This window comes from Silurus aristotelis (assembly GCF_946808225.1).
Source record: "Silurus aristotelis genome assembly, chromosome: 2".
NCBI classification, from domain to species: Eukaryota; Metazoa; Chordata; class Actinopteri; order Siluriformes; family Siluridae; genus Silurus; species Silurus aristotelis.
In genome coordinates this window covers 29177922-29204297 of record NC_139575.1, presented here as the reverse complement: position 1 = coordinate 29204297, position 26376 = coordinate 29177922, and the positions used below count along the sequence as shown (strand labels likewise).

Below are 26376 nucleotides of genomic sequence, written 5' to 3'. Positions count from 1 at the left end.
TTAAATGAAAATAAAAATAAGTAGCGTGCATCACATCCAGTTTGTGAACGCACAGTAGAGCTACAGCTTAGTTCTGAAAGTTCTTATAACTTTTTTAATGGAGAAAAATATTAGGCTGGCAAAAACACAGTACCTGGCTGAGACTTCCTCCAAGGCCTGACTGGCAGCTTCCCCAAGTATCTCTGCCTTAAGGTAATACAGCATCCGTACCCGCAGCAGCACCCTATACATAGACATGGCTTAGGTTTACCATACTTTGCTGGACTATAACCCGCTACTTTTTTCCCACGCTTTGACCCCCGCGGCTTAAACAATGAAGCGGCTAATTTATGTTTTTTTCCTGTGTTTTTCCCGGTTTCACAAACTTTAAGCCAAAAAACTGATCCCCATAACATTAGACCAATGAAATTGCAGAACGGGTTAAGGTGAACCAATTAAATTCTTTCAATTAAATCAGATGCGCTCCCACTGAATCAGGCCGCACCACGTCATAAATAAGGATGCGGTTCCTCTGACGTTTGACCTGCTGCTCACTCACACTGTCAACAGGAAATGCGACATCACGCTGAATACAACTGGGCATGAAAAAAACGCACTTCACCTGTGTTCTGAGCTGCACGGTATCGGGAGAAAAGCTTCACCGATGGTGATTTTTAAACGCACGACGATGCCAAAAGAGAAATTCTTTAGAGAAATTGTTGTGAAAGGAAGGAGGAAGACAGTTAACAATGACTTTCTTGGCAGGCTACTGTTTAGATACAAGCCGTGTTATAGTCACTGTCTTTCATTAGAGCCTGTGTAAAGTATATTAGTTTCATTGTAGGCACATGCGGCTTATAGACAGGTGCGGCATATTTATGTTCAAAATAAAAATATTTTTACAATTCGGTGGGTGCGGCTTATAATAGTCCGGAAATTACGGTACCTTTTACAGTCTGTAATCAAGGTGTTACTACTACTAATACTTACAATAATAATAATTTCTATGCTATGTCTCCCAGGATAACCACAATACCTACAGTGGCACTGACAATGATGTCTAGTACATGTTACTTTATAAAAGTCTAAATGTGCATCAACACTTAAGCAAAACAATAAAATATGTAACCAGTCGTGAGGAAAAAAAACAAAAACAAACACCTTTAAATGTATTTTAATTATCAGGGTCTCACTTGTTACAGTGCTGTTTGAGGTGCTTCTTGTAGCTGTCATCCTGGAGTACTACTTCTGGATTACAGTGGACTAGCCAATCAGCATTCTTTAGCTCAGGAGGACTTAACTGGTTTTTAATTTTCTTACCCTTACGTCCCCGGGGTACAGGGACGGATAATCCTGCACAGAAACAAAGTATCAATGAAAAAATTCAATGACAACAATTCAGTGTTTAAAAAAGTTGACATTTTGCAAACACTATTCGGCTAAGCAAACTGTTTCATATTGTTCTATATGAAGATCTACATTCAATGCAGTAGACTGGAAAATAAAGTTAATTTGTTGCCTGAGTGGTTTTGGAGTGCTTGATTTTGACCATCCTTGGTAGGTGTGATTAAGTCCCAGATGAAGCTTTTGATCTTGTCATCGCCTCTGTAGTGACGAACGCAGTAGGCAAGCAGTGCTCTGCACAAGACTTCCATGTCTCTTTCAGTAAGGTGCCACTTAAAGCGTCCATGATTCAAGATGTCCTTCCACCGCCCCCATCTATAGATACAGTTTAAATATTTTTAGGACAGTATAAAAACATTGGAAGCAGGAATACCAAACTAAGAGCTGTACAATCTCAGCTCCTCAATATGGATTTTAGATGGGTTTTACTTTATCTAGAAGCAACTACAAATGCACACAAGACAGTATCATTAACCATTCAGATAAAATAAACAAGTGGTGAGAGTAGGGAGAAGAGCCTGGAGAGGTGGAGGTATGTGCTGGAGAGAAGGGGAATGAAAGTCAGTAGGAGTAAGACAGAGTACATGTGTGTTAATGAGAGAGAGGGCAGTGGAGTGATGCGGTTGCAGGGAGAAGAGGTGGAGAAGGTGGAGGAGTTTAGGTACCTGGGGGCTAACAGTGCGAGTGGGTGGAGAAGAGTGGCAGGAGTGATTTGTGATAGAAGAGTATCTGTAAGAGTGAAAGGGAGAGTTTATAGGACTGTGGTGAGACTTGCGATGTTGTATGGTTTAGAGATGGTGACATTGATTTAAAGACAGGAGGTGGATCCGGAGGGAGCAGAGTTGAAGATGTTGAGGTTTTAATTGGGAGTGACGACGATGGACAGAATTATAAAGGAGTTTATTAGAGGACAGCGCATGTAGGACGTTTTGGAGACAAGGTGAGGGAGACGAGATCGAGATGGTTTGGACATGTGTAGAGGAGGGACATGGGGTATATTGGTAGGAGACTGCTGAGGATGAAGCCACCAGGAAGGAGGAAAAGAAGAAGGCAAAGGAAGAAGTTTATGGATGTGGCGAGGGAAGACACGCAGGTAGTTGTAAAAAAAAAAAAAAAAAAAAAGCACGGATCTAGAGGACAGGGGGGTATGGAGACGGAGGAGTCGCTGTAACGACTCTTAATGGGAGAAGCCGAAAGAAGAAGTAAAAGAAGAATAAGAAATAACAACATATCCCCTGCAAACTGTTTACAAAATCAGTGTAATTATTAAAACTTTGCATATAAAAAGTCATTTTTTTTTTATAAATGTAAGGAAAAATGTGTTATTTATTTATAAAATTATTGTTATTTTGTTATTAAAAAACTGTTTAACCAACCTACCCATTTAAATAGGCATTTGTATCATTATTAGTGTCTACAAAGAAGAGAAACCATCATAAACGTAAATACATTGGGTATTTAGATTAGATTTAATTAATAATGCCCTAAACTACAAGACCCCTTTATTTTTATTTAAGTAGTTGACATTTATATTAATTAAGGCATAACATACTGGAGGTGGTCCCAATGTACAGCCCATTTTATCCATAGCAAAATAGTTACTATTAAATATTCAACAATGTACTTAATTTGACCATTCTGTACAGCAAAGTGTATTCATGTCCAAGAATACAAATACAAGTCTCCGTGTTAGTGCACATTTACTTTTCAAATGATTTAACACAGTTTAATCTATCATAGTCCAGGTTGTAAACAAAATATGTGACCCGTGTAACTAAATTACAGGCGGGAACCTCCTTTAGCAAAAAAATCCTTCACAAAACATTTCATTGTACCAATTCAGTGTGAATTCATGTGCAAGGTCTGAGTACACAGCATGAAATCACAAAACTATTCAGTGATGATAACTAGGCAGTTCTCAGAGCATGGGCAGTCACAATACAATCCAACAGAGTAAATCCGACAGAGCAGGCAAACATAGCACAGATGATTAATAGAATAATAATACTCAAAATACACATCACCACAATATTTGGCAGCCAGTGTGGACTGTGACATCTGCTGAAGGGAATGTCTTACAATGTGTTACATTTCCACAGTTGCTGATCGCACTTGCATAATAGTGCTTGAACAGACCTTTTTTCCATATGAAACTGCTCAAGATCATCAATATTTCTATAATTCCTTGCATTAACAGCCCTTTTCAGGTGATGACATAGCGCCTTAATTTGTTTAAGGTCTGCACTTCACTATTTTTTAATTCTCGGTTTTTTTATTTAATCCTGTTTTGGGTCACCGTCATCATGCATCTTCTATAAAGCTATAATTGAATGGCCGTTACTCTGGCAAGCTTCTGACACAAATCTATTTGTTGTTCCACATTAAATTTTCTCATCTTTGAAAGAGTAACGCATTCCCAATTCCATGATTCCATGACGCCCCCCCCAAAGAAATTTTACATTTGGAATTAGCGGCTATTGTAAAACTATTGATATTATTTGATAAACTCAGTTCCCAGTTCAAATATTTCCATCTAATTATTAGTAATACTCAGAATTTTAACCAACATGAAGTATTAACATTTAACATTGATTACCGCTAGTTGTTCCTACTTGAAACTAAACAAATAAAGCAAGTTTTGGTGCTTGATAGAGATTTATTGAATTAATAAAGATGTTCACCTAAAGAAAAAGTAGTGGGCATGTGTGACAAAGACTGACCCAAATATGAGCAGGTTCTTCTCCACTCGGAAGCATTCAGCTCGGAGATATCGCTTGTTGCGTTCGCCAAGGCGTCGTGAGCGACAGGGACGCTCCTCTGAGTCACTGTCTAGCTCTGAGAATTCCATCAACTCATCATCCTCAAATGAGTTGTAGTGTCGTGTTTGTTTGCGCACACGAGGTGTATCAATCACAAGACTTTCCTACAGGATATAAAGACGCATTATCCAAATGGATACATTCCATTTGTAGGACAGCATTTTCCTAGAGCATACAAATGTCATCTTTTTTTGTTTTAGTACTAATGTGCTAAAGATACAGACACAAATGGGTCTACAGAATATTTAATTTTTAAGTCTATGGGCTACAGGGTGAGGTCTGGTCAACAAGTTAATCTTTTCAATCACTCTGCATTAAAATGTTTTAAAGTACTTCATTTTTTAGATCACCACCTAAATGTTATTTTTAAATAGGGATCAAAACAAAGAGTTTGTAACTACAGTAAAGATGCACAGCATTTCACATTTACTCAACATCCAAGAGCAGATATAATTTTATTCTACAAGAGCTCTTGCCTGCCTGTAAATCTAAATATACTCACTAATAAAATAATAAAAACTCACTAATCTAGACAACAACTGATTTGCTTCCAATTGGAAGGAATAGATGGCATAAATGACTACAACCGTATTTTTTACAAGTGTTCACTATTTTTTACAAGTGTTCATTAAAACAAAGGCAATGGGAATTTTTTACCTTCTCTTCCTTCGAGTCAATCTCCAGCTCAGCGATTTTAGCCCATTTCTGCCAGAAATTTGGGTCATCAAGAGAGATGTCCGTTCGGTTTCCAGAAGAAACAAAGCTGGCCTGAAAAAGTACACAAAACCGATTCTGAACCCAAAACTTCAGATAATGTGATTTATTTCAAACTTTTAATCATGTTGAACAAGTGATGTAAATCAAAGATTATACTGAAATATTTAAATATGCTTTGGGCCTAATCTATTGAAGCCTTTAGAAATTAATCTTCCCCTTTTTGATAAAACAATAAAAAAAAAAGAAAAATGCATTAAACTTATAGCCACCATATATAAATTTAACAGTTTTAACAGCAAGCAGTAAAATACATAAGCACCTTTTTTGTAATCACACAAAAAATGGTAATGAAAAAAACTTGAAGCACACTTAAAAAAAATCTGCTATAAAGCATCTCTTTACTACTGTCAAAAATATTATTATAATTTTTTTTCTTTTTTTAAAAGGTACCGTAATTTCCGGACTATTAAACGCACCCAAATATAAGCCGCACCCACTGAATTTTACAAAGTTTTTTATTTTGAACATAAATAAGCTGCACCTGTCTATAAGCCGCAGGTGCCTACATTGAAACTAATGAACTTTACACAGGCTTTAATGGAAGACAGTGTCTGTTACATGGCTTGTATCTAAACAGTAACCTACGAAGAAAGTCATTGTTCACTGTCTTCCTCCTTCCTTTCACAACAATCCTCGAGAGAGTTTTTCTTTTGGCATCGTCGTGCGTTTAAAAATCACCATCGGTGAATCTTTACTCCCGATGGCGTGCAGCTCAGAACACAGATGAAGTGCGTTTTTTCATGCCCGGTTGTTTTCAGCGTGACGAATGATTCGCATTTCCTGTTGACAGTCCGAGTGAGAGGCAGGTCAAATGACAGAGCAACATCATCCATATTTATGATGTGGTGTGGCCCGATTCAATGGGAGCACACCCGAGTTCGGCAATTTTATTGGTCTAATGTTATGGGGTTTATTTTTTTTGGTTTGAAGTTTGTGAAACTGGGAAAAACCCAGGAAAAATCCATAAATAAGCCGCTTCATTGTTTAAGCCGCGGGGTTCAAAGCATGGGGAAAAAAGTACGGCTTATAGTCCGGAAAATATGGTAGTTAAACCTACAGATTTTTATAAAATTAAGCATTCCCATATTCTCCTGAGCACAACAGAGACATGAACCAAACCACACAATGTCAATCTACTGTTAACAGGAAGCAACTTCATATTTATTTTAAAATGTCAGCGTGTTATATTCATGTGCTATTTATTATACAATTTTAGACTTTTACATAGCTATGTTCAGTCTCCAAAAACTCATCATAACCAGTGAGAAAAGTACATAACATTTCTCAGGACAGAACTGAGAATCCAGGTCAATGTGAATGATTTATTTTGACGTTTGTGATCAGAAAAAAACTGAATTAGCATTTTGCTGCACATGTTTGGCACAGCAGTAGCTAGAAAATAAGCATGCTGATGGACATGCTAATAGCTAACTAATTTGTTAGTGCATTGTTCTTGTAGCAAAATTAAATATTTTCCTTATTTTCCTCATATCCAGTGTATTTATTGATTGTATTCTAGGTCCATGAGTATTTTAGACAAATTCTACTAACTTATTAATAAAAGAGGGATGAAGAATATTAAAGAGAAGTAGACAGCCTTTGTGAAAGCATGCTGTTTGTTTGAAAGGCAAGGAAACCTATCTTTCTAAACCAATAAAAGTAATGAATGCTTTGGATGTGTTTATTTAGACAGTCGGAGCTTATAATAAAACCTGTGTAAAAATGTGATGCCTACAGGTGTCCGTGTTTACCTTAGCAAAAGTTGAACCCTTCCCTTCAGTCTGAATGGTGATGGTTTGAGTGCGGCGTTGCAGAATCTGATCAATATCTTCTTCGCAGAACTTTGAGCCTTCATCTTCTTCGTCCATAAGAGCACCATATGCACCTTTTCTTAAGAGATCTTCCACTTCCATCTTAGATAGCTGCTGTACCTTTGAAAGTGTAAAAATGAGAATAACAGAGATGGTCTAAATGTGTGTTTTGATCTAGGACTGTTTCTAAACTGCACTTTGGAGGAACATTCCGACCAGTCCTTCCTGCTTCCACAAACATTCTTCAACAGATCAATCTGCTTAACAAACTGTCTTACAAACCTGGTTTGTTCTATTTCCCACCTGCTGTTATAATCACCTCCACTCTTCTGAGAATGCTTTCTATTAGATTCTGGAGCATGGTTTTGGTGATTTGTCCATTCAGCCTCAAAAACATAAGTACAGTCAGGCACTGATTTACAGTGAGTTTCCAAGGGTGCAGTCAGCCTTCCGGCTCAGCCCAAAGCAGCCCACTTAACTTCTTCCCCACCAACCTTGGCAAAAAATACCTACATGAATATCGCTTTATGCGCACAGACATTTAAACCCCTTATTTCCAGCAAATGGAAATTGTAATTTGATGTATTGTTTCTTTAATTGTATTAATATTATTAAAAACAATACGTTAAATTAATATTAAAGTATTCATTTAAACCACAGCAACCCTAACCAGGTTAAAGCAGTTTGAGAAGATGAAAAAAAAAAAAACCACACTGGATCCTATATTATTCTATGCTAATGAACGAAGCTCTTTCTTTGTCCTGCAGGCCATAAATCTGTCTCCCTGCTCCCACCTGCATGAAGGTGAGTTTTTTTTGCTGATCCTGGTCACCAAAGCACACCTTTAAACTTGAGCTCTTCGAGCAAAAATGTAGTATGAGGCAAGCACACACCCCATTTAGACTGCCTTTGCGGTTGATATCCTGTAGAACAGCCTTGTCAAGACCCAGCTTCAGACTGGCTTTATCGAACATCTCCCTCTCGTATGAGTTGCGAGTAATAAGACGATAAACCTTCACAGCTTTGCGCTGGCCAATCCGATGACAGCGAGCTTGAGCCTAAGAGTTTAAAAAACAACAGATAGAACCAGCTTTTTAAATCACATGCTTGAGGTTACTTATAATTGCTATCGCTGTTTTATACTTTAATGGAACAATCTATTTCTTTTTAAACCCTGGCTTTCTTTGTTGGACATCTAACCTGTATTTATCTGTGTTGCTTTCCTCTGCCACCCTTATTTTCAAAAGTGATAATGGAAGTTTTACCAATAATCTTGGGCCTTCTGACAAATTCAATAAGCAATGCATCTGCAGCATTTTATCTTGTAAATTATTACAAACTAAAAAAAATTCTAGACTACCTACAACTTGTTCCTGACCTACGCTGAGGCTTTATGTGATACATGAAGTTGTTTAATAGTTGGTCACCTGCAAGTCATTCTGTGGGTTCCAATCAGAGTCGAATATGATGCAAGTATCTGCAGCAGTAAGATTGATGCCCAGTCCCCCAGCTCTTGTGCACAGCAGGAAGACAAAACGGTCAGAGTCCACCTTACAAAATCTATCAATAGCTGCTTGTCGCAGATTCCCTCTGACTCTTCCATCAATGCGCTCGTATGTGTACCTGAAACACAGCACAGCTTTATTTTATAAGCCAAATTTGCAATTGCTTATTACTTAATGTGAATAGTGTCTTGTGGAAAATAGTAACTTGTGGAAAAGCTACTTCACCAGAATTCTTTCATTTCCTATTTAAGAATTAAGTCTTAATCACAGGTAAATCTTTTGCTGAAATCTACTGTCCCTTCTGGTGCTTTGGTTAAAACAGAACAGTTTTGCTATTTGTTTTGTTTAGCTTTCACACAGTTTAACTTGGCAAAGTTACCAGAGAAACAAGGGTGGAAAGGTACACAGATATTCAGGTAACCAAATCAATTACTTTTATTTGAGATGTTATATTTAATCACTGTTTTAGTGTTAAAAATAATAGTGATTTATGCAAAGATGTCCACTGGCATCATTGCATCACTGGTAAAAAAATAAATAAATAAATAAATAAATCCTAAACTGCAATGCGCATGCATGAATTTGACTTGAGTTGAACTTGAATTGATTTTAACCTGACTTACCTCCATGCTAAAATGTTAAATAATTCAATCACAAGGAAAAAAAAGACAGCAGCCAAATGTTTAACTAGGAGCAGCACTGCCTGAGGCAGTAACAACAAATCCATCCCGGGTCCAATTTATCAAGTTTTTTTTTTTTTTAAAGGTTTTTGAAGGTTAAATGATTCAATGGAAACAGCACAGTGATTGCAAATTATGCCAACAATAACATGTGAAAATGACAGACAGGCATTTCATAGTTTAACATTTTAACTGGAAAAACATGTACAGGTAATCCATAAGTGTGCTGAGTTAGCTATGGTAGCTAGCCATATCGTTTGATGTTTTACAGAATATTTATATGCTATAACATACAGGTAATAAGCAGAATAGTGTGCAAACAGCATCTATGGTAAATAGCTAACAATGTTCTGTATATATGAAACCGATAAGTGTTAACATGAGCAAACCTGCTAGTTAACAAACCTAGTGTAATGAAATTACTGAATCCACAGCATCATTTGGCTCCAAGTTTGGTTGTTGGCTAACATTACCCTGCTTTACATACTGTTGGGAATACCTGTGGTGTTCACTTATTTGAACAGAATACAAATTACAACATTTGAGTGGGAAAAGGAAAGAGCTATATATTTCTTCTTTTAGCTTCCCTGTTAAGGGTCTCCACAGCGGATTATCTGTCACCATACCCCCCCCCCCCCCAGCCCACCCGTCCCCCACCCCATCTGCCTTCAAATCAACTACCTGCATGTTATCCCTCACGACATCTATAACCTCTTCCTTTGCCTTCCTCTTTTTCCCCTTCCTGGTGGCTCCATCCTTAGCATTCTTCTACCGATATACCATACCGATATGTCCCACTTCTACACATGTCCAAACCATCTCAAATCAGGCCTTTCTCACCTTGTCTCCAAAACGTCCAAAATGTGCTGTCCCTCTAATAAACTCGTTTCTAATCCTGTCCATCGTCGCCACTCCCTATGAAAATTTCAACATCTTTAGCTCTGCTACCTCCAGCTCCACCTCCTATCTTTTAATCAATGCCACTGTCTCTAAACCATACAACATCGCAGGTCTCACCACAGTCCTATAAACTTTCCCTTTCACTCTTGCAGATACTCTTCTATCACAAATCACTCCTGCCACTCTTCTCCACCCACTCCACCCTGCCCTGCACTCTTTTCTTCACTTCTCTAATACACTCTCCAATACTTTGCAGGGAGAAGAGGTGGAGGAGTTCAGGTACCTGAAGTCAACAGTGCAACCACACCACATTTTTTTTTTTGCTGCGTGTCTTATCAGTTGTTTTCATTCTGTATTTTGTGAAAGCCAAAAACTTGCCCAACATTTGAAAAAGGCAAAAAAAATTAAAAAATTATCTTTGGGACAGTATCAATGAGTAAAAGCACTGTACAAATAAAATTATATTAAATTGAATACTGCTCATGACAGAATAAATTATTTCCAAATGAGGCAGAAAAAAAGAAATTAGGCAGGAGGAAATACACAGTCAGGTCCATAAGTATCTAGACAGTGACAATTTTCATTACTTTGTCCCTGTATACCTCCAAAATGGATTTAAAATTAAGCAACCAAGATGTGATTGTAAATTTTGATTTTAAGCTTTAATTAAAATATTTTACAAAAAAGATAATGTCCAAAAGATGACTAAAGTGGATGATTGTAAAATTATTTTTCTTGTAAAGACAATGCTAGATGATATTTAACAAAGTCAAGAACATTTAGGAGGAAGTCGATTAATCTTTGCCAAAGTCTACAACAAATTAATGCCTTAATGAATATAAATACAGTAGGTTTATCTCAAGACGCCATCTACCATCTACACTCAAGATCAGAAATGCCATCTGACCTTTAAAACCATCTATGAATGGCTTACAAATTCCTAGAACAAGATTCTTTGAACAGATGAAATCATGATTAGCTTGTACCTTAATAACATAAAGAGAATATTAGGGCTGTAGCAATAGATTATTTTGGTAATAGCGTATTCTACCGATTAGTCCAGGGGTGTAATTATATTTGGCCCGCGAGATCATACCAAATGTGTATTAGTGCTGGCCCGCCAGTATATAGCGCATACACCGCTAATACTACAAATTCCAGAATGCTTTGTTAGTGCGTTGGTGCGTCAGTCGAGACCGCTGAAAAACTCTGCGTAATCAGCGCTGAATTTACCAGGTGATTTACCGACTTTAGAGCCCAGAAATGCAGATTTGATCTGCTCAGTAATCCGTATGTGGTTGACTTGGAAAGTGCAGCAACCAACCTCCAAATGGAGCCAATTGAACTCCAGTGTAGAGACCCGCTCAAGTCAAAGTACGACTCTGTGTGTGCTGCACAGTTTCCATGTTTCTCCCTGACACACTGCTCCGACTTCGTGCCCAAACTGCTCAAATCCTCTCTGTGTTTACCAGCTCATATCTGTGTGTGTAACTGTTCTCTTTAATGAAGATGAACAAAACACTGATGAACATCTTCACTCAATCCTGAGGATTTCCTCAGCTCAGAGCCTAAACCCAGACATGATGCACTTGTATCCAAGAAGAGATGCAGGTATCTGACTTGAATTTTGTCTTTATGCACTTTTCTTACTCCAAGGCATGGACTGTTATTGGTTGAAAGATTGCTTTTTTTTAATTGAAGGAAATGATTATTATTTTTGGTTTTGTTGTTGGGCTGTGAAAAATTATTTACATTATAAAGGAATTTGAAAGTCTATAGATAGAGCGAGGCAGACATAAGAAACGAATACCACTGATGTGTGTTTTATTTCAAATTTAATTTCTCATGTGTTTATAATATTAAACTTTGGTTGTTCCAGATTTAATGTTTATGCAAAACTAAAATTTGTTTCCATATGAAAAGGTTTAACATTACACATCTAGAGAGAAGGAAAAACATGCACAATTGCAGTAATTTTTTCAATAAATATTGAGTTTGGGCCACAACTTCGTCCCAGTTTTTAATTTTGACCCACTGTGAATTTGAGTTTGACACCCCTGGATTAGTCCATCAATTAATCAGAAAAGAAGTACTTTTTGTTAATTAAAAAGTAATACAAAATATACAATTGAAAATAAGACAGATCTCTAAGTAATTTGTCATCTTTTTTTTTTTTTAGAAAATTGTACATTTTCATTGCTGAAATTGCATAAAAGATATCTGTGAAAACTAAACCCATTTAGAGCATTTACTTTTCTTATCAAATTTAAATGCAAATACAAATATATAAATAAAAATATTTTTTAATTACTACTTAGGGAAACGCACTGTACAGGGTTTTCTTTATGTTTTAGTTTGAAATGATTCCAAACTTTGGAATGTATTGCTACATTCAGAAACATTTTTTAGCGATTATATATTCACTCACCTTCTCTGAATGAGGTAGTCCTCTAGAATATCTAAGCACCGAACCATCTGGGAGAATACCAACACTTTATGTCCCCCAGCAATGAGTTTGGGCAGCAGCTTGTCAATAAGCACCAATTTCCCAGCAGCTTGAATCATAGCCTGGAGCTGGAAATCTGGTGCATCAGGATTGTGGGTTTTCCTAAAGCTATCCAGTATCTTTTCTTCAGCACCTAAGAAAAACAGTATAAAGAACAGAGGTTACATGCAAATTATTGTTTATATAGGGGTTGTGTGGGTGTGTCTGTTTACCTGTGATGAGATATGGATGATTGCAGCACTTGCGTAGCTCCATCATAGTATTAATGAGGTTGGGCATATTGTGCTGGTTGGCTCCCTTTGCCAGAAAGGTAAAGTTTTTCTCCAAGATGGCCCGATAATATTTTTTCTGCATATTAGTGAGTTCCACCTCAATGATTGTTTCTTCTTTGGGGGCCAAATTCTTCTCCACATCATCCTTCAGTCTCCTCAACATCATGGGCTTCAAAATAGCTTGAAGCTTCTTAACCTGTTGGTTTTCACACGATTTATATGACAATGTTACAACAGATGGCAAGTAATAGACATATGTAAAATACATTACAAACTAATTCAGTATTTAAGTACAGTGGAACTTCGCATAACTCATTCCAGAATCTTACTCGTAATGCGAAACACGCAAAACAAATTTTCCCATATAAATTAATGTAAAATACGATAATGCATTTCATGCCGAAAAAAACACTCAAAAGTTTAGATGTAATGTTTATTTACAGAAAATAACAAATTGTTGAGGGGCGTGAATCATCTTTATTTTTTCTTCTATACTGGAACAAACCAACCTGGAATGCGATTTCGATTTGCAGAAAACAAACAAAAAAAAATCTAAATAATTTGTTTATTATTTATGAATTTATGACACATTACCTAATTCTTTTTTACTAGAAAGCTGTCTAGAGACATTTGATTTTGCCGACGCTTCAAAATTTGGTGAAAATGTGACAGCATTATCGGTGAATACATTTTGTAACGTGCATATCAACCGCCTTATTAGGGTGATGCTTCTTAATGTAAGATGCAATTCCCCTGCAGTTTCCCATGCTTTCAGCATTTCTCTTCTTGTGGCTTTTTCGTCTGGGACATTTTTGCAAGGGTTATTAAACTTTGCACAAAAAACATCACTAATAATGTCTGAACACAAGTTTTGAAAAAATGTGTGATCACAAGCGACACTAACATGCTAGCAGAACGAGTGCTAAACACAGACTGATGTAGCACTGGCACGGAAATACCTGGCGCACAAACGAGTGACGTGAAGAGGGGAACTTCCCCTTTCCGTGTCACTCGTTATGCGAGCAATTTTTTTACAAATTATTTTGCTTGTTATGCGAATTACTCGTTATGCGAGGTGCTCGTTAAGCGAGGTTCCATTGTACTTACAAATTAAGTAACACTCACTCACTGCCTCTAAATCTCATTTTAAGTACATTTTGCCAGAAAAAAAAGCAACGCTCATGACAGTAATACTGCTACGACCAACTTAAAACAAATAGTGTGCTTGTCATTGTTGACTGAACTAAGATGTGATTAGACGTGTGATCAGAGTTTTGTGTGTTTGGGGAAAGTTCACAATTAGATCTGAGGGTCTAGAATCCACAAACTAGACCATATAATATATTTATTTGTTGTAAGATCACTCTTTGTGCTCTTATCAAGTCCTTATATATAGGAGTACAGAAAAAAAACTTTAATGTATTTAATCAAACCAAGCACACAACTTGGCTAAGGATTGTTTAATTAGATTTTTATTTGAATTCTATATTTAAGCTAGCAAAATTCTGTAACTTTAAAAACTTGAAATTAAAGAATGCAATAGACAAAAACAAACCAAAAGCACAAAAGACGTCATATTGTAGCAGGAAGATTTAATGTTTATTGTGTATGATTAGGGCTTTTACAGACTATTAAAACATTTCCAGTTCAGTACTAGAACCTGCTGGTGCCCTGTGATATTAAACAAGGCTCTTTGTACAATTGTTTCTAGTGTAATCACACCCCCATGTGGAGATTCTTGGAGATGACTAATTGCAACTTATTGTTTAGGACTATCAAGCAAAAAGAAACCCCACCTGCTCCTCAGTTTTTAGATCTCCAAACTCCTCGAGGAATGTGCTTTCTGACGGAAACTGCACTGGCTCCAAGAAGTTGAGCAGGCTGAAGAGTTCCTCCACAGAGTTCTGTAGTGGTGTCCCTGTAAGGAGCACTTTATGCTCCTAAACAGAAAAGGGGAAAAACAAGAGGTTTATTTTTCATAGGTGTCTGAATGCAGCAGAAATGTTTTATCTGTTTTGTACAAAGAGATGCATTTATCTATGACTAGCATGATTACAACTGAGATGTAGGATTTTGCAGGAAAATGCAGTATGATAAAAGATTTTAGCTTTAAATAAATAAAGTCCATCTATATCTATGGTGCATCTTTTCATGGTGCATAATATGCATTGTGTATATTGGGCATTTAGGCAAGTGACAGCAGTAATTCCAAAAATATTGGCACCCTTGAGGAACACATGAAACTGTAAGTGAATAATTACATGCCATGAAATACAATTTTAGATCATTCATAAATAAGGCTTTTTTTTATATAAATAATGAATTTCATTTTTCTAAAAAGATAAATAAATATAAAATAAAAACCTGGAAAAGAAAATATTGATGTATTCAGGCCTGGATTACAACTGCTTTCAGTCTTCAAACGTTGCTGCCTTTAACCTTTTTTTGACCCATGATTCCCATTAACTTTTTTGTTTTCTTATTTAAATATGACATATCAATATCATGACGAACATATATTTCATTTAAAAAGTTAATTTAATAATAAACAAAATCATGTATTATATTTACACTGTAATTTCTTTCTACCTGTAAGTGGCAGGGGACAGGCCTAATAAAAATGAGTGACAATAATAATAAAAAAAGAAAACAATACTTGGACGGTATGCACAAAAACACTTCATAGGCGCAGACTAAATGCAACGACTAAACTATTTTTGAAAATGCATTATGGCTAATGTGAATGAAACCAAATGTTTTGACTAGGCATATTTAGAGTATTTGGCAAATTAAATATGAATGTGCAGGTGAATCAAGGTGATCACTATGGTATCTCTATGAAGTAATTTTATAATCCCATGTGGTTGCTAGGTTTTGCCACGATATTTCAGGTGGTTGCCATGGTGTTGCTAGAGTCTTCATGCACTATATAATGATTGTGTTTCATGTCTTTGAACCTGTAGATCAGAGATGCTTAAAATAGGGCCTGCAGGCCAAAGCTGACCCGTGATTATCTTTTTTAATTTAACATTTAAAAGAATGTTTTTTGAGCTGCCAAATATTTTAATGAAAATTAAATGTAGGGAATAAAAGTGCTGAAAATGTACAGAGTGAATAAGAAAAATAATGAGTAGATTCATAACTCTTATTAGAGGTCACTAATGAACAAGCATACTGCTTAAAGACCTGTATAAGGCATTGAACTCTATTGTACTATAAATGGGATTGTTGCTATGTTTTCATTGTACTTTAAGTTACTCTGAACTAGAAATTTATTTTAATAAAACTGCGTCATAAAAATGCGGATTATACAGTAATGTTTTTTGTTTAATATAAATGAAATTAAATTAAAAAGTACCATGGTTCCCCTTATTTATAATTATAATACAGTTTGATATAATGCAACATTTACTTTCAGCCCATGGCCTTCAATCAAGTCCAATGTTTTATAATATATTATATTATAATATATAATATAATATAATTATAATAACCAAGTTGGTTGCTAGAATGCTGCTAGGTCAATGCTATGCTAATCACAGTGCTAGGTTGTTGCTAGCTAAGAGGTCTCAGATGATTATTTTGATATTTCAAGAAGGTTTAAATATGATCCCAGTTGACTCCCAAGATTGTTGTATGTTGATTGCCAAGGAAACAATCACCAGCTTCTTGCTAGAATGTCATTATGTGACTAGCAAAAAAACAGCTGGAATCCACTGCATGCATGGTTCATTTAAGGGGATTTAAGATATTAATTTGTTGCAGAAATGTTGAAATGAAATAAAAAGTGATTTATGGCTGTGCAAAAACACAACAAATTTGAATGGCACTCTTTACAAACACTTATAACAAAAAAAAAAAAAAAAAAAAAAGGTCTGTATAAAAATTATTAAGGAAGGTTAAGAAAGGGAAAGTAGCACAACAATATAAAGCTTGAATGGAATGTCTAGGTTAATGTATAAGATGACTGATTAACATTACCAAAAAATAGAATTTTCATAATAAGAGCATAAGGGTAATAAACAAACCAAGTTCATGAGTTTAAGTCCTTCCAGTAGTTTACAATTACGATTCTTTAATCGATGGGCCTCGTCAATCACCACACAGCGCCAATTAACCTTTTTCAGTTCAGGGCAATCAGCCATGATCATCTCAAATGTGGTGATTATACCATGAAACTTAAAAAAACCAGGCGTTATGTTTCCCTGCGAAGAAGTAAACAGAAACAAAAACCAAAAAAATTATTGTTAATTTGATCTAGACTAAGTGCTTCCTCCCTATATAATATCTAGGACGAGTTGTTAATAAACATATTAGCTTCCACTGCTAAGACACATCTTTACATGACAAAAACACTAGCTTAAAAAGTTAAGGAAAACATCAGAAACATTTGACATTGAATGCTGAGCATCTCTCTCATAATACATAATTCCAATAAGACAAAAGTATTCCATAATGGTCACAAGCAACTAGCAGTGTGCAATGTATTATGTTTGAACTCTGGGTGACCTTTCAGCTACATTATGAATATTATTACATAAAGATCTTGGTGTGATTATTGACTCCCTTGTTTAAAACTCCTGCAGATAATATTACTAGGATAGCCTTTTAAAATCTCATAAAATTGCTTAGATAATACCTATATTTAAATTAGGCAAAAAAAAATAAAAAAGTAGTTTGTGCTTTTGTTCCCTCCAGGTTGGAATATTACATAGCTCTGATGTTGTGCTCTTCCATTTGGTGCAAACAACTAAAGTTAGAATAAAATGTCATATCCTTACTTGAAAATGTTTACTTATAAATCACCTGTACCTTTTTCATAGCATACTGGCTAAATGTAAAATGTGTTATTTATTATTAAGAGAGTACTTATGCCAAGTTTTTTTTCTCCAGAGTATGTGAGCAAACCTGTGATTATTCCTGCTTAGATCAAAACCTACTGAATAAACCTTCTATTACTGTAGTGTTCAGGACACGGGTCTCAATTTTGAAATGGATATAAATATACGCTTGTCATAAGAATTCAGAAAAACCTAGTCATCTATTATTTTTGAGAGACTGTTACCTTAGGCAATAATAGTAGGTTTTGGTCATGTTCCATAGCTGTGTTGCACTTCTCCAGTTTTTATTTATATTTGAAGAACATACTATATCATTAAAAAGTATATATGTAGGTTGAACAATAAAAAGAATACTAAACCAACTCCATTCTTCAACGCTATGCAATTCCATCTAGACGGCACCTACTGTAAGTGGAACCAACTTCATCATGCAACAATACAAAGACCCACAACATACATCCAAGCTCTAAGCAAACAGCTGGCTGGATTGTTATCTATCATGGAATGGCCTGTCCAGTCACCCGACCTAAATTCTAATTAAACTGCTCGGAGTTAAATTGGATTGCAAGGAATCCAAATAGTGAAAAACACCTTTAGCAAGAGACAGGTAAAGTATTTCAGGTGAATTTTGGAGGAAAATGGATGTCCATATGCCAAGAGTGTGTAAAGCTGATATTTGTGCAGAGGGAAGATTTATTCAATAAAATGTAAGTTTTTAAGTTGCAGCGTTTTTAAACTAAGTTAACTTAATCTTCACACCTATATATTTGTTTGGTCAAAAAAATAAACCTTCATACTACTAAATGACCTAGTGTGTTGCATATAAAACAAAAGGAACATTCATATGTCTGTCAAAAACAATGAAAAACTAGGTGTATTCAAACTTTTTTATAGGCACTACACATCTGCGATGCTGCATTGGGACAATGTACAATGTTAAAAGCATTATACAAATAATACTTAATTGAATTCAATGTACCTGTTCATCTCTGTGATACATTTCGTACTGCAGGATCATCTGCCGGCTGATCTGGCTACCGTGATAAACTACTACATTAATCTCCGTCCATGTGCGAAACTCTCTCTCCCAATTTGTAATGGTGGAGAGAGGAGCAATGATTAGGAAAGGACCTCTCAAACCCATAAGGAATATTTCATAGAGGAATGTTATGGACTGGATGGTTTTTCCAAGGCCCATTTCATCGGCAAGGATACAGTTTTTCCTAAAGTGGAAGAACATAGTAGAAAATTACAAAAAAAATTACATTTGAGTGTTAGTTACTGTTATAAAATAGGCCAACTAAAATTGTACATTTCGGGTATTCTGGATTTGGGAATTAACCTTGTTTCTAAAATAAATGCTAACTGAACACTTTATTAGGATCACCTGCACACCTATTGTTCATGCAATCAGCCCATGAAGTGCCAGCAAGTGCAATCACAAACCATGTAGAGACGACCTAGCGGCTTCAGGAAACGACTATAACATTAGTATTGGGGGGGTGGTCTAGGCTAGTGTAGCTGGTTTACTAAGGGAGGCCTTGCTCAATATTACTATTGTGTTCCTAAAAAAAAAAAGTGTCCAAAGTGTCAATGGTTCAGTTTTTTTTTTTAATCTTTGACACAATCTTGTCAAAAGGCGAAACAAAGAAGAACTTTTCCATAGTATGTCAGATACTTTGTACCTGTAACTTTAAAAGCATTAGAAAAGTATGATTTTGTGAAACATTACCTATTGTACCAGTTGAAAAGAAGCCAGTTCATGCCTTCTAGCTGGTATTCTCTGAGTTGGTTGCCATTTCTGTATTCACGAGACTGTTCAAGCTTTTGCCATTGTTCTGGTGAAGGCCTCTCCTAAAGTAGAACAGTAAGAAAGTAATTTTTGACTACTGAGAAACATTTAAGAACCTAGCATAACGACTAAGACATCATTGCATTACCTGTAATGCTGTGTTAGTTACAAAAAATGCTGTTCAGGTAAAATAAACCTTTATTTTACCTTGAGGTAAAATAAAAATGTAATATGTGAACAGTGAACCAAAATGTGTCTCTTCATGATATACTCAGGGCGTAAATTCAGTTCAGATGAATTCAATGCAAAATCTTACAACAGGTGTGAGTTCTGGTATTTTCTTGAGCTCTTCAAACTCACGAATCTTCACAGGGTCTACATCCTCCTGCAGTTCCCAAGTGCTTTCCTCATAGGATAGAGAACACCACTTTACCAGGTAGTGCGTCACCTCCTGTAAGTATAAACACAATGACTTCTAACAGCAATCTGAGGCCACAGATTGTATTCAGTCTTTATTACTACAGTGATACTTCCCTCTCCAGTTTCTGTGTCTGTAGTGATTGCAATCTCTAAAACCCGATCTACTTCAACATAATCTGGATTAAAGAGGTCTTCATCCAGCTAGAGAGATTGAAACTGATATTACTGGTACAGAGCAACCACAAAATACTATTCGATTAAAAAATTACAATTGAGTACCATTACTGTTTTTCTAAATGTTTCTACATATTCACATTTATGATTCAAAATTCATTTATTTAGAAACATTTATCATATTCTACTACAATAAATTCCAAACGGTAACACAAGCAACTGGCAAATTTAGATAAACAAATTAAGAAATTTGTAAGTACCTTGGTATATAGACATAACCACACACAACCAAACACACACACACACACACACAGAGACTTGCAGAAACCCAAATTTACCTCTGAGAAAATGTGCTTCATTTGTGCATGTTTGTTCCTGAAGCGCTTGATTTTTTGGTGAATGCGTGGGTCCTTTTCCAGCTCCTCTAACGTTGCCCATTTACAGTGAAGATAGGAACTATCAATGAAAGGGAAAAAAAAGCACAATGCAGCAGGACACAGCATTTTTATAAGGGGGTATCCCTCAATCCATTTAATCTATTTATTAGATATAGCCTCCTTTCCTCTATGGTAACTTCGATGAAACAAGCTGCCACTGTTGGGCACTTCACCCTATTAGATGACCCGGTGCTTTGACTCTAACTATAACAAGCTGGGATATGCAAAATGGAAAGTAAAAAATAATAATAAAAAAATCACTGTACTGTAATTAATTCAATTTAATTTAATTCATGTTTTATTTGTATAGGGCTTTTTACAATGGACACTGTCTCAAAACAGCTTTACACAGGTAATCCAGTTGTAATAAATAAATTATTTTTCTTCTGGTAACTGATCTGCAATTTACATTTATATTTATGGCATTTGGTAGACACCTTATCCAGAGCAACTTACAGTTATCTCAATTATACAGCAATTGAGGGTTAAGGGCCTTGTTTAAATGCCCAGTAAAGATATCTTGATGGTGCTTGGATTTTAACCTTCCGATCAGAAGTCCAACATCTTATCCATTGAGCTACCACTTCCCACTTTATAAGCAAATCTAATAATCCATCTCTCTCTCTTGCGCGCTCTCTCGCGCGCTCTCTCGCGGATTTTGAGTGTGGTTCCTCTTAAGTTTTCTTCCCATTATCATGTCGGAGTTTTACCTGCCACTATCTCTTGCTCATTAGGCATAAATGTAGGTGGACAAAATTAGGAATTTTAAATGTATATTATTAATCTTTTCATTTCTGTAATGATGTAAAGCATTTAAAACAAATGTCAATTAAGATACAAATAAAACTGAATTTAATTAAAATTCCTTGCTCTGTGACTTCACTCATTGGGCAATTTTAAGAAACAAATTGTCTCTTAAATTGCTCTCCTGAGACCCTAATATCTAATTCATTTGCGCACGAGGAACTACCCTGCATTTAATAAAATCTGAAAAATTAATGTAGTCTAGAAGAGATTAAATTAAATCTTGTACTTTCTTTTTTTCTATGCCATGTAAAGATTTTTTTCTTCTAGTGGGAAATACAAGGTTATGCAAAAAGAATTAACCAATTTCATTAAGCAATATTTTATTAAGAAAAAGTAATACAAAAAATCCAGCCAAGTCACAAGTATTATACTCACAATTAACTTAGATAATTTCTCTTTCAAATGGTCACTGACACATTCCTTGACAATGCTTGAGAACTGAAGCAATGTGTCATGATATCGGTTCATTCTTTATGAATAACCCTGTATGATATGGTCAACTCCATAATGCCACACTGTGCATTACTGGTTTGCATGTAGATGTTAACAAGTTGTCAATTACACAGTAACTTATTAAGGAAAAGAATGTACACATGCTTTAATTTGAACTATTCTAGACAATTATAATACCTTATAATAACTATAATAACCAGAATAAGATAATTTTATTTGCTCTAAAAGCATATTAATATATATATATTTACCTCCCTGCTCCAATTCCAATTAGGTAATAATAATTCCTATAATTTACCCATTGTGGATGATTTTACATGCCACCTCCTCCTTGGTCATAATAGCTAAATATTTTTATATTACACAGTGCATTCAGAACATTTTTAGACCCCCTTCACTTTTATGCTGCAGCCTGATGGTACAATTGTTCTACAATATAATGACAACAACAACAAAAAACCCAGAATTCTAAAAATGTCGTCTGTAAATTTCTTAAAGAAAAAAAATATATATATTACATGTACATATGTATTCAGACCCTTTACTCAATACTTAATTGAAGCACCTTTGACAATTACAGTACAGTTAGTGAACAGTCATTTTCAGGTCTCTCCAGAGATGTCTAGAGTGGCCCAGCCAGAGCCCTGACAGAACCCTATTGTCTATTAGCCACTCCTGTGCTGTCTTGGCTGTGTGCTTAGGATTGTTGTCATGTTGGAAGGTAAACCTTCGGCCCAAACTGAGGTCTTGAGCACTGTGAACCAGGTTTTTATTGCTTTGCTCCATTTAGCTTTCTCTCAACTCTGACTAGTCTCCCAGATCTGTAACTTGTAACAATCCTACTTATATAAATAAATAGAATTGCAAATAAGAAAATTCCTTTTTCATACATATGAAAACATTTATAGAATTCTATTTTGACATTGTCATTATAAGGTACTGAGTGTAGATTAATGAGACAAAAAATTTATTTGAATGATTGTAGTACAAGGCTGCAACTTACTGAAATTGAAAAAACTCAAAATATCTTATATATAATGCACTGTACTTTTTCAGACTTCCCTCTTAAATTTAAATCATGTATTTGAAATTCAGGGACTTTAACTTCCATTGCAAAGAAAGAAAAGAAAAAAATAAATAAAACTGTTTTCAAAACAAAAACCCTAACAACTATTTATGCCATTTCTGCAAAAAACATTCATTTATAAATATTTAAAAAGTAGTTTTATTACTTTTAGCAAAAGAACAAAAGACTTACAAATTTCTGTACTTCACATAAAATTCCTCTGACTCTTCAACTGGTTCTCCAGGGAATGTCTAACAATTGGAAAAAAAATTGCAGATAAAAAAAAAGTGAGGACAATGTTACAAAACACTCCACTAAAACAGTGATTAAAAGAGTAAAGACCACACACCACCTCCTTCTTAGCAGTCCGCACTGAGAGAATCTTTTCAATGATGTTGGCTTCATCTTCAGGAGGTTCCTGACACAAAGAAAAGAAGACAAATGACAAACGACAATGTAAAACATCGAGTCTGTTTGAAGGCTTTCCACTGGATTATGAAATGTGGCTAGAGCAATTTTTGCTCATAAAGCAACAAGAGCAAAAGTAAGGCTGGGCAAATCAGCTTTCCAATTCATCCATCCACCAACCTTACAAAACATGCCTTAATGGAGTATGCCTTGTCATGCTAGACATTTGGGCTAGGATCCTTAATTCTAGTAAAGTGATCTTTTAAAAAACAACAGCATACACAGACATTTTAGACAATATCTAGCTGATTGTTTAGTGTTCTTCAGGGCTACAAGACCTCCATAGAGGATTATGTAATTTTACTGAATGGTTAGAGTCAATGTTCCGCTAAAGAAATGAAAGAAGAAAACAACCACACGAATGCAACGATCACACATGCACCTTAAAATGTAAAGGGTGACATAACTGGTAGTATGTAGCACTTAGAGCCTCCTGAGCTATAAAAAAGCTCTTATTGCTGCTAGATCAACATGTTTCTACACTCTAATAGAAAGTAACAACACAATCTTAATCAACACTGCAGTAAAAATAACGTTAAAATATTTATTAAAAGTTTTAAACAAAAATGTTAAAACCTTTTAATAAATATTTTAACGTTATTTTTTAAACATGTCCTCATTTCATAGCACCTCTATGAAGATTCAACTGCAAGATTGGTAGTCGAATCAGGCTCCTCCTTTTAAAGCATCGAGTCTTCGACTATTCGGGGTCACCCCTATCAGAAATTAACAGTGCTGGGTAATGTGGTAAATGGTCAACTACTGGCTTCTGAACAGGGCTGTCCCTCTTTGCTTTGTTTGTTGCTTGACCTTAGTGAAGCTGACACCACCATGGAATGCTCTCTCTTGCTTCATAGAGTAGTCAAACTTCTTGACTTACGACCTGATGGATTTAAAGCTTCTAGGTGAGAAACTGTGATGGAATACTCAAATATCTGACTTCTTGTGTCAGAGTTGTGTCCCAACTCATGAAGATTAAGCTCAAAAGACCTTCAAAGGAGTTGTTGCCGACCCCGCAAACATCCCAAACCATTTAGAGACGAACTGGCGCCAATCAGATCCCACTTTATGTGGAGATGGACATTGGACTTTTTTGAATGTTTAAAGGCTCTGGTTTGTGTTGGACCTACATTCTAATGATCTCAGATGTTAAGCTATTTTGCGAGGTGCTCAGTAGCTCCTGGTTCCACAACGTCACCTGACTGTATAAGACTGTAGAAAGGACATTACCGTAATTTCCGGACTATTAAGTGCACCCAAATATAAGCCGCACCCAATGAATTTTACAAAGATTTTTATTTTGAACATAAATAAGCTGCACCTGTCTATAAGCCGCAGTGAAACTAATGAACTTTACACAGGCTTTAATGAAAGGCAGTGCCTGTTACACGGCTTGTATCTAAACAGTAACCTACCAAGAAAGTCATTGTTCACTGTCTTCCTCCTTTCTTTCACAACAATTTCTCTCGGGAGTTTATCTTTTGGCATCATCATGCGTTTAAAAATCACCATCGGAGAAGCTTTTCTCCCGATGCCGTGCAGCTCAGAACACAGGTGAAGTGCGTTTTTTCGGTTGTTTTTAGCGTGATGAATGATTCGCATTTCCTTTTGACAGTCCGAGTGAGCGGCAGGTCAAACGTCAGAGGAACCTCATCCATATTTATGATGTGGTGCGGCCCGGTTCGGTGGGAGCGCATCTGATTTAATATAAAGAATTTCATTGTTTCAGCTGAACCCGTTTGGCAATTTCATTGGTCTAATGTTATTGGGCTCACTTTTTTGGCTTGAAAACCTAGGAAAAATCCATAAATTAGCCGCTTCATTGTTTAAGCCGCGGGGTTCAAAGCGTGGGGAAAAAAGTAGCGGCTTATAGTCAAAATACGGTACTCAATCACATACTCCAGCGCTCATGGTAGTTCTCACTCTCCAGTGTTTTGTATTGTTTTTTTTAAGATTTATTATCACACTCTTGATGTCACCCAAATGAGGATGGGTTTCCCTTTAGAGTCCGATTCCTCTCAAGGTTTCTTCCTCATACCATCTAAGGAAGTTTTTCCTTGCCACAGTCACCCCAGGCTTGCTCATCAGGGATTACACATAATTCACCTTAATTCTTACATTCTGTAAAGCTGCTTAAAGACAATGTCCATTGTGAAAGGCGCTATAAAAATAAACTTGATACTTGGATACTTTTTCCATCTTGGAGTTTGTGTACATTTGTGAAGGGTGAGCTAGAAGTCAAAAGAAGTGCAGAAGTGTGATAATTGTAAATAGTTACCTCTGCTTGCCAAGCAAGGGTAGAGGAGGAGAGAGCAGGAATTCTCTCTGTTCCCAAAACAGCAATGGTCTCACCATCATCATCCACAACCTTAAAATCTAGATCTTCATTGTACTTCCTGCGCTTCACCTGACGCCCTGATCTCCTCTTCTGCAGTAAGATAAAAAGAGTAAGAGAGAAAGAAGTGAGAAAGTTACAACCAGTGATTGACAGAAGGGGACAGAGAGAGAAAGATGAGAGAGCACGAGAGAGAAATAAAAGCGAGTGGAAAAAGAACATTTCTTTTTATTACAATTGTGAAATCATTTATTTATAGATTTTCACATAAAATGCAAAGTAACAGCATCCAAACCAAGAATGAGAAGTTACAATTAGGCCTTTTAATCATCTGGAAGTTTGAAGATCATTAAATGAAATTCATTGACGGAATGAATTGCAGAAATGACTAGCAGAACCAGGCTACTCACAGTGTTGTCCATATGATCTGTGCTCTCTTCGCCTCCTGTAGCCAGTGTACAAAGTGAGGCCGTATCATCACTCTCAGCTGCCTCCTGTGGTGCATCACTTTTCCGCTTCCCTTTTTTCCTTTTCTCCAGTGGGACAACACTTTGCTCTCTGCACATTATGAGGAACATGAGTTAGAACACGACTTAGTGGCATCAAATTAGAGACCAATGGTCAGGATTGCTTTTAATATTGCAATGAAAGCAGATGAAAGCGTTGATTCTAGTATTATAGCAAATGGAATTCCTCGAATCTGACCCCTGATATGAAAATTACATACATAATGTGCATGTGTTCTTTTTTTATATAATACCACAGTTCAGACAGTAGCGGCGACTGTAATTCAAATTACAGGACTTTTTTCGCGTCTAATACATAAAAAAAAAAAAAAAAAGGGAAATAACTGCTTTATTTAGTTGAAGGCATTCATGTAGACTATCATACATTTCCTGTATTAAGTCAAATAACTACTTTATTACATAT

General features: G+C 36.0%; 1 protein-coding gene across 11 annotated transcripts in view; it reads right to left on the bottom strand.

Annotated features, from left to right (window-relative positions):
- chd6 (chromodomain helicase DNA binding protein 6) overlaps window positions 1-26376 on the bottom strand; it is a 77763-nt gene that overhangs the window by 14447 nt on the left and 36940 nt on the right. For 6 of the 11 annotated variants that reach the window (XM_083531264.1, XM_083531265.1, XM_083531261.1 and 3 more), the window contains 21 exons: window positions 25857-26004; window positions 25390-25539; window positions 22993-23061; window positions 22836-22894; window positions 20219-20336; window positions 19823-19907; window positions 19603-19739; window positions 19227-19348; window positions 18474-18717; window positions 16682-16858; window positions 14450-14593; window positions 12594-12849; window positions 12304-12514; window positions 8218-8413; window positions 7684-7848; window positions 6731-6910; window positions 4860-4970; window positions 4104-4306; window positions 1499-1698; window positions 1173-1332; window positions 134-223 (listed from right to left, as the gene is read on the bottom strand). In XM_083531264.1, coding sequence (XP_083387390.1) covers window positions 134-223; window positions 1173-1332; window positions 1499-1698; window positions 4104-4306; window positions 4860-4970; window positions 6731-6910; window positions 7684-7848; window positions 8218-8413; window positions 12304-12514; window positions 12594-12849; window positions 14450-14593; window positions 16682-16858; window positions 18474-18717; window positions 19227-19348; window positions 19603-19739; window positions 19823-19907; window positions 20219-20336; window positions 22836-22894; window positions 22993-23061; window positions 25390-25539; window positions 25857-26004 — 3225 coding nt within the window. Of the gene's footprint in view, window positions 1-133; window positions 224-1172; window positions 1333-1498; window positions 1699-4103; window positions 4307-4859; window positions 4971-6730; window positions 6911-7683; window positions 7849-8217; window positions 8414-12303; window positions 12515-12593; window positions 12850-14449; window positions 14594-16681; window positions 16859-18473; window positions 18718-19226; window positions 19349-19602; window positions 19740-19822; window positions 19908-20218; window positions 20337-22835; window positions 22895-22992; window positions 23062-25389; window positions 25540-25856; window positions 26005-26376 lie in introns of those variants that run through there. The other 5 variants (XM_083531268.1, XM_083531267.1, XM_083531269.1 and 2 more) reach the window with 3 other exon arrangements.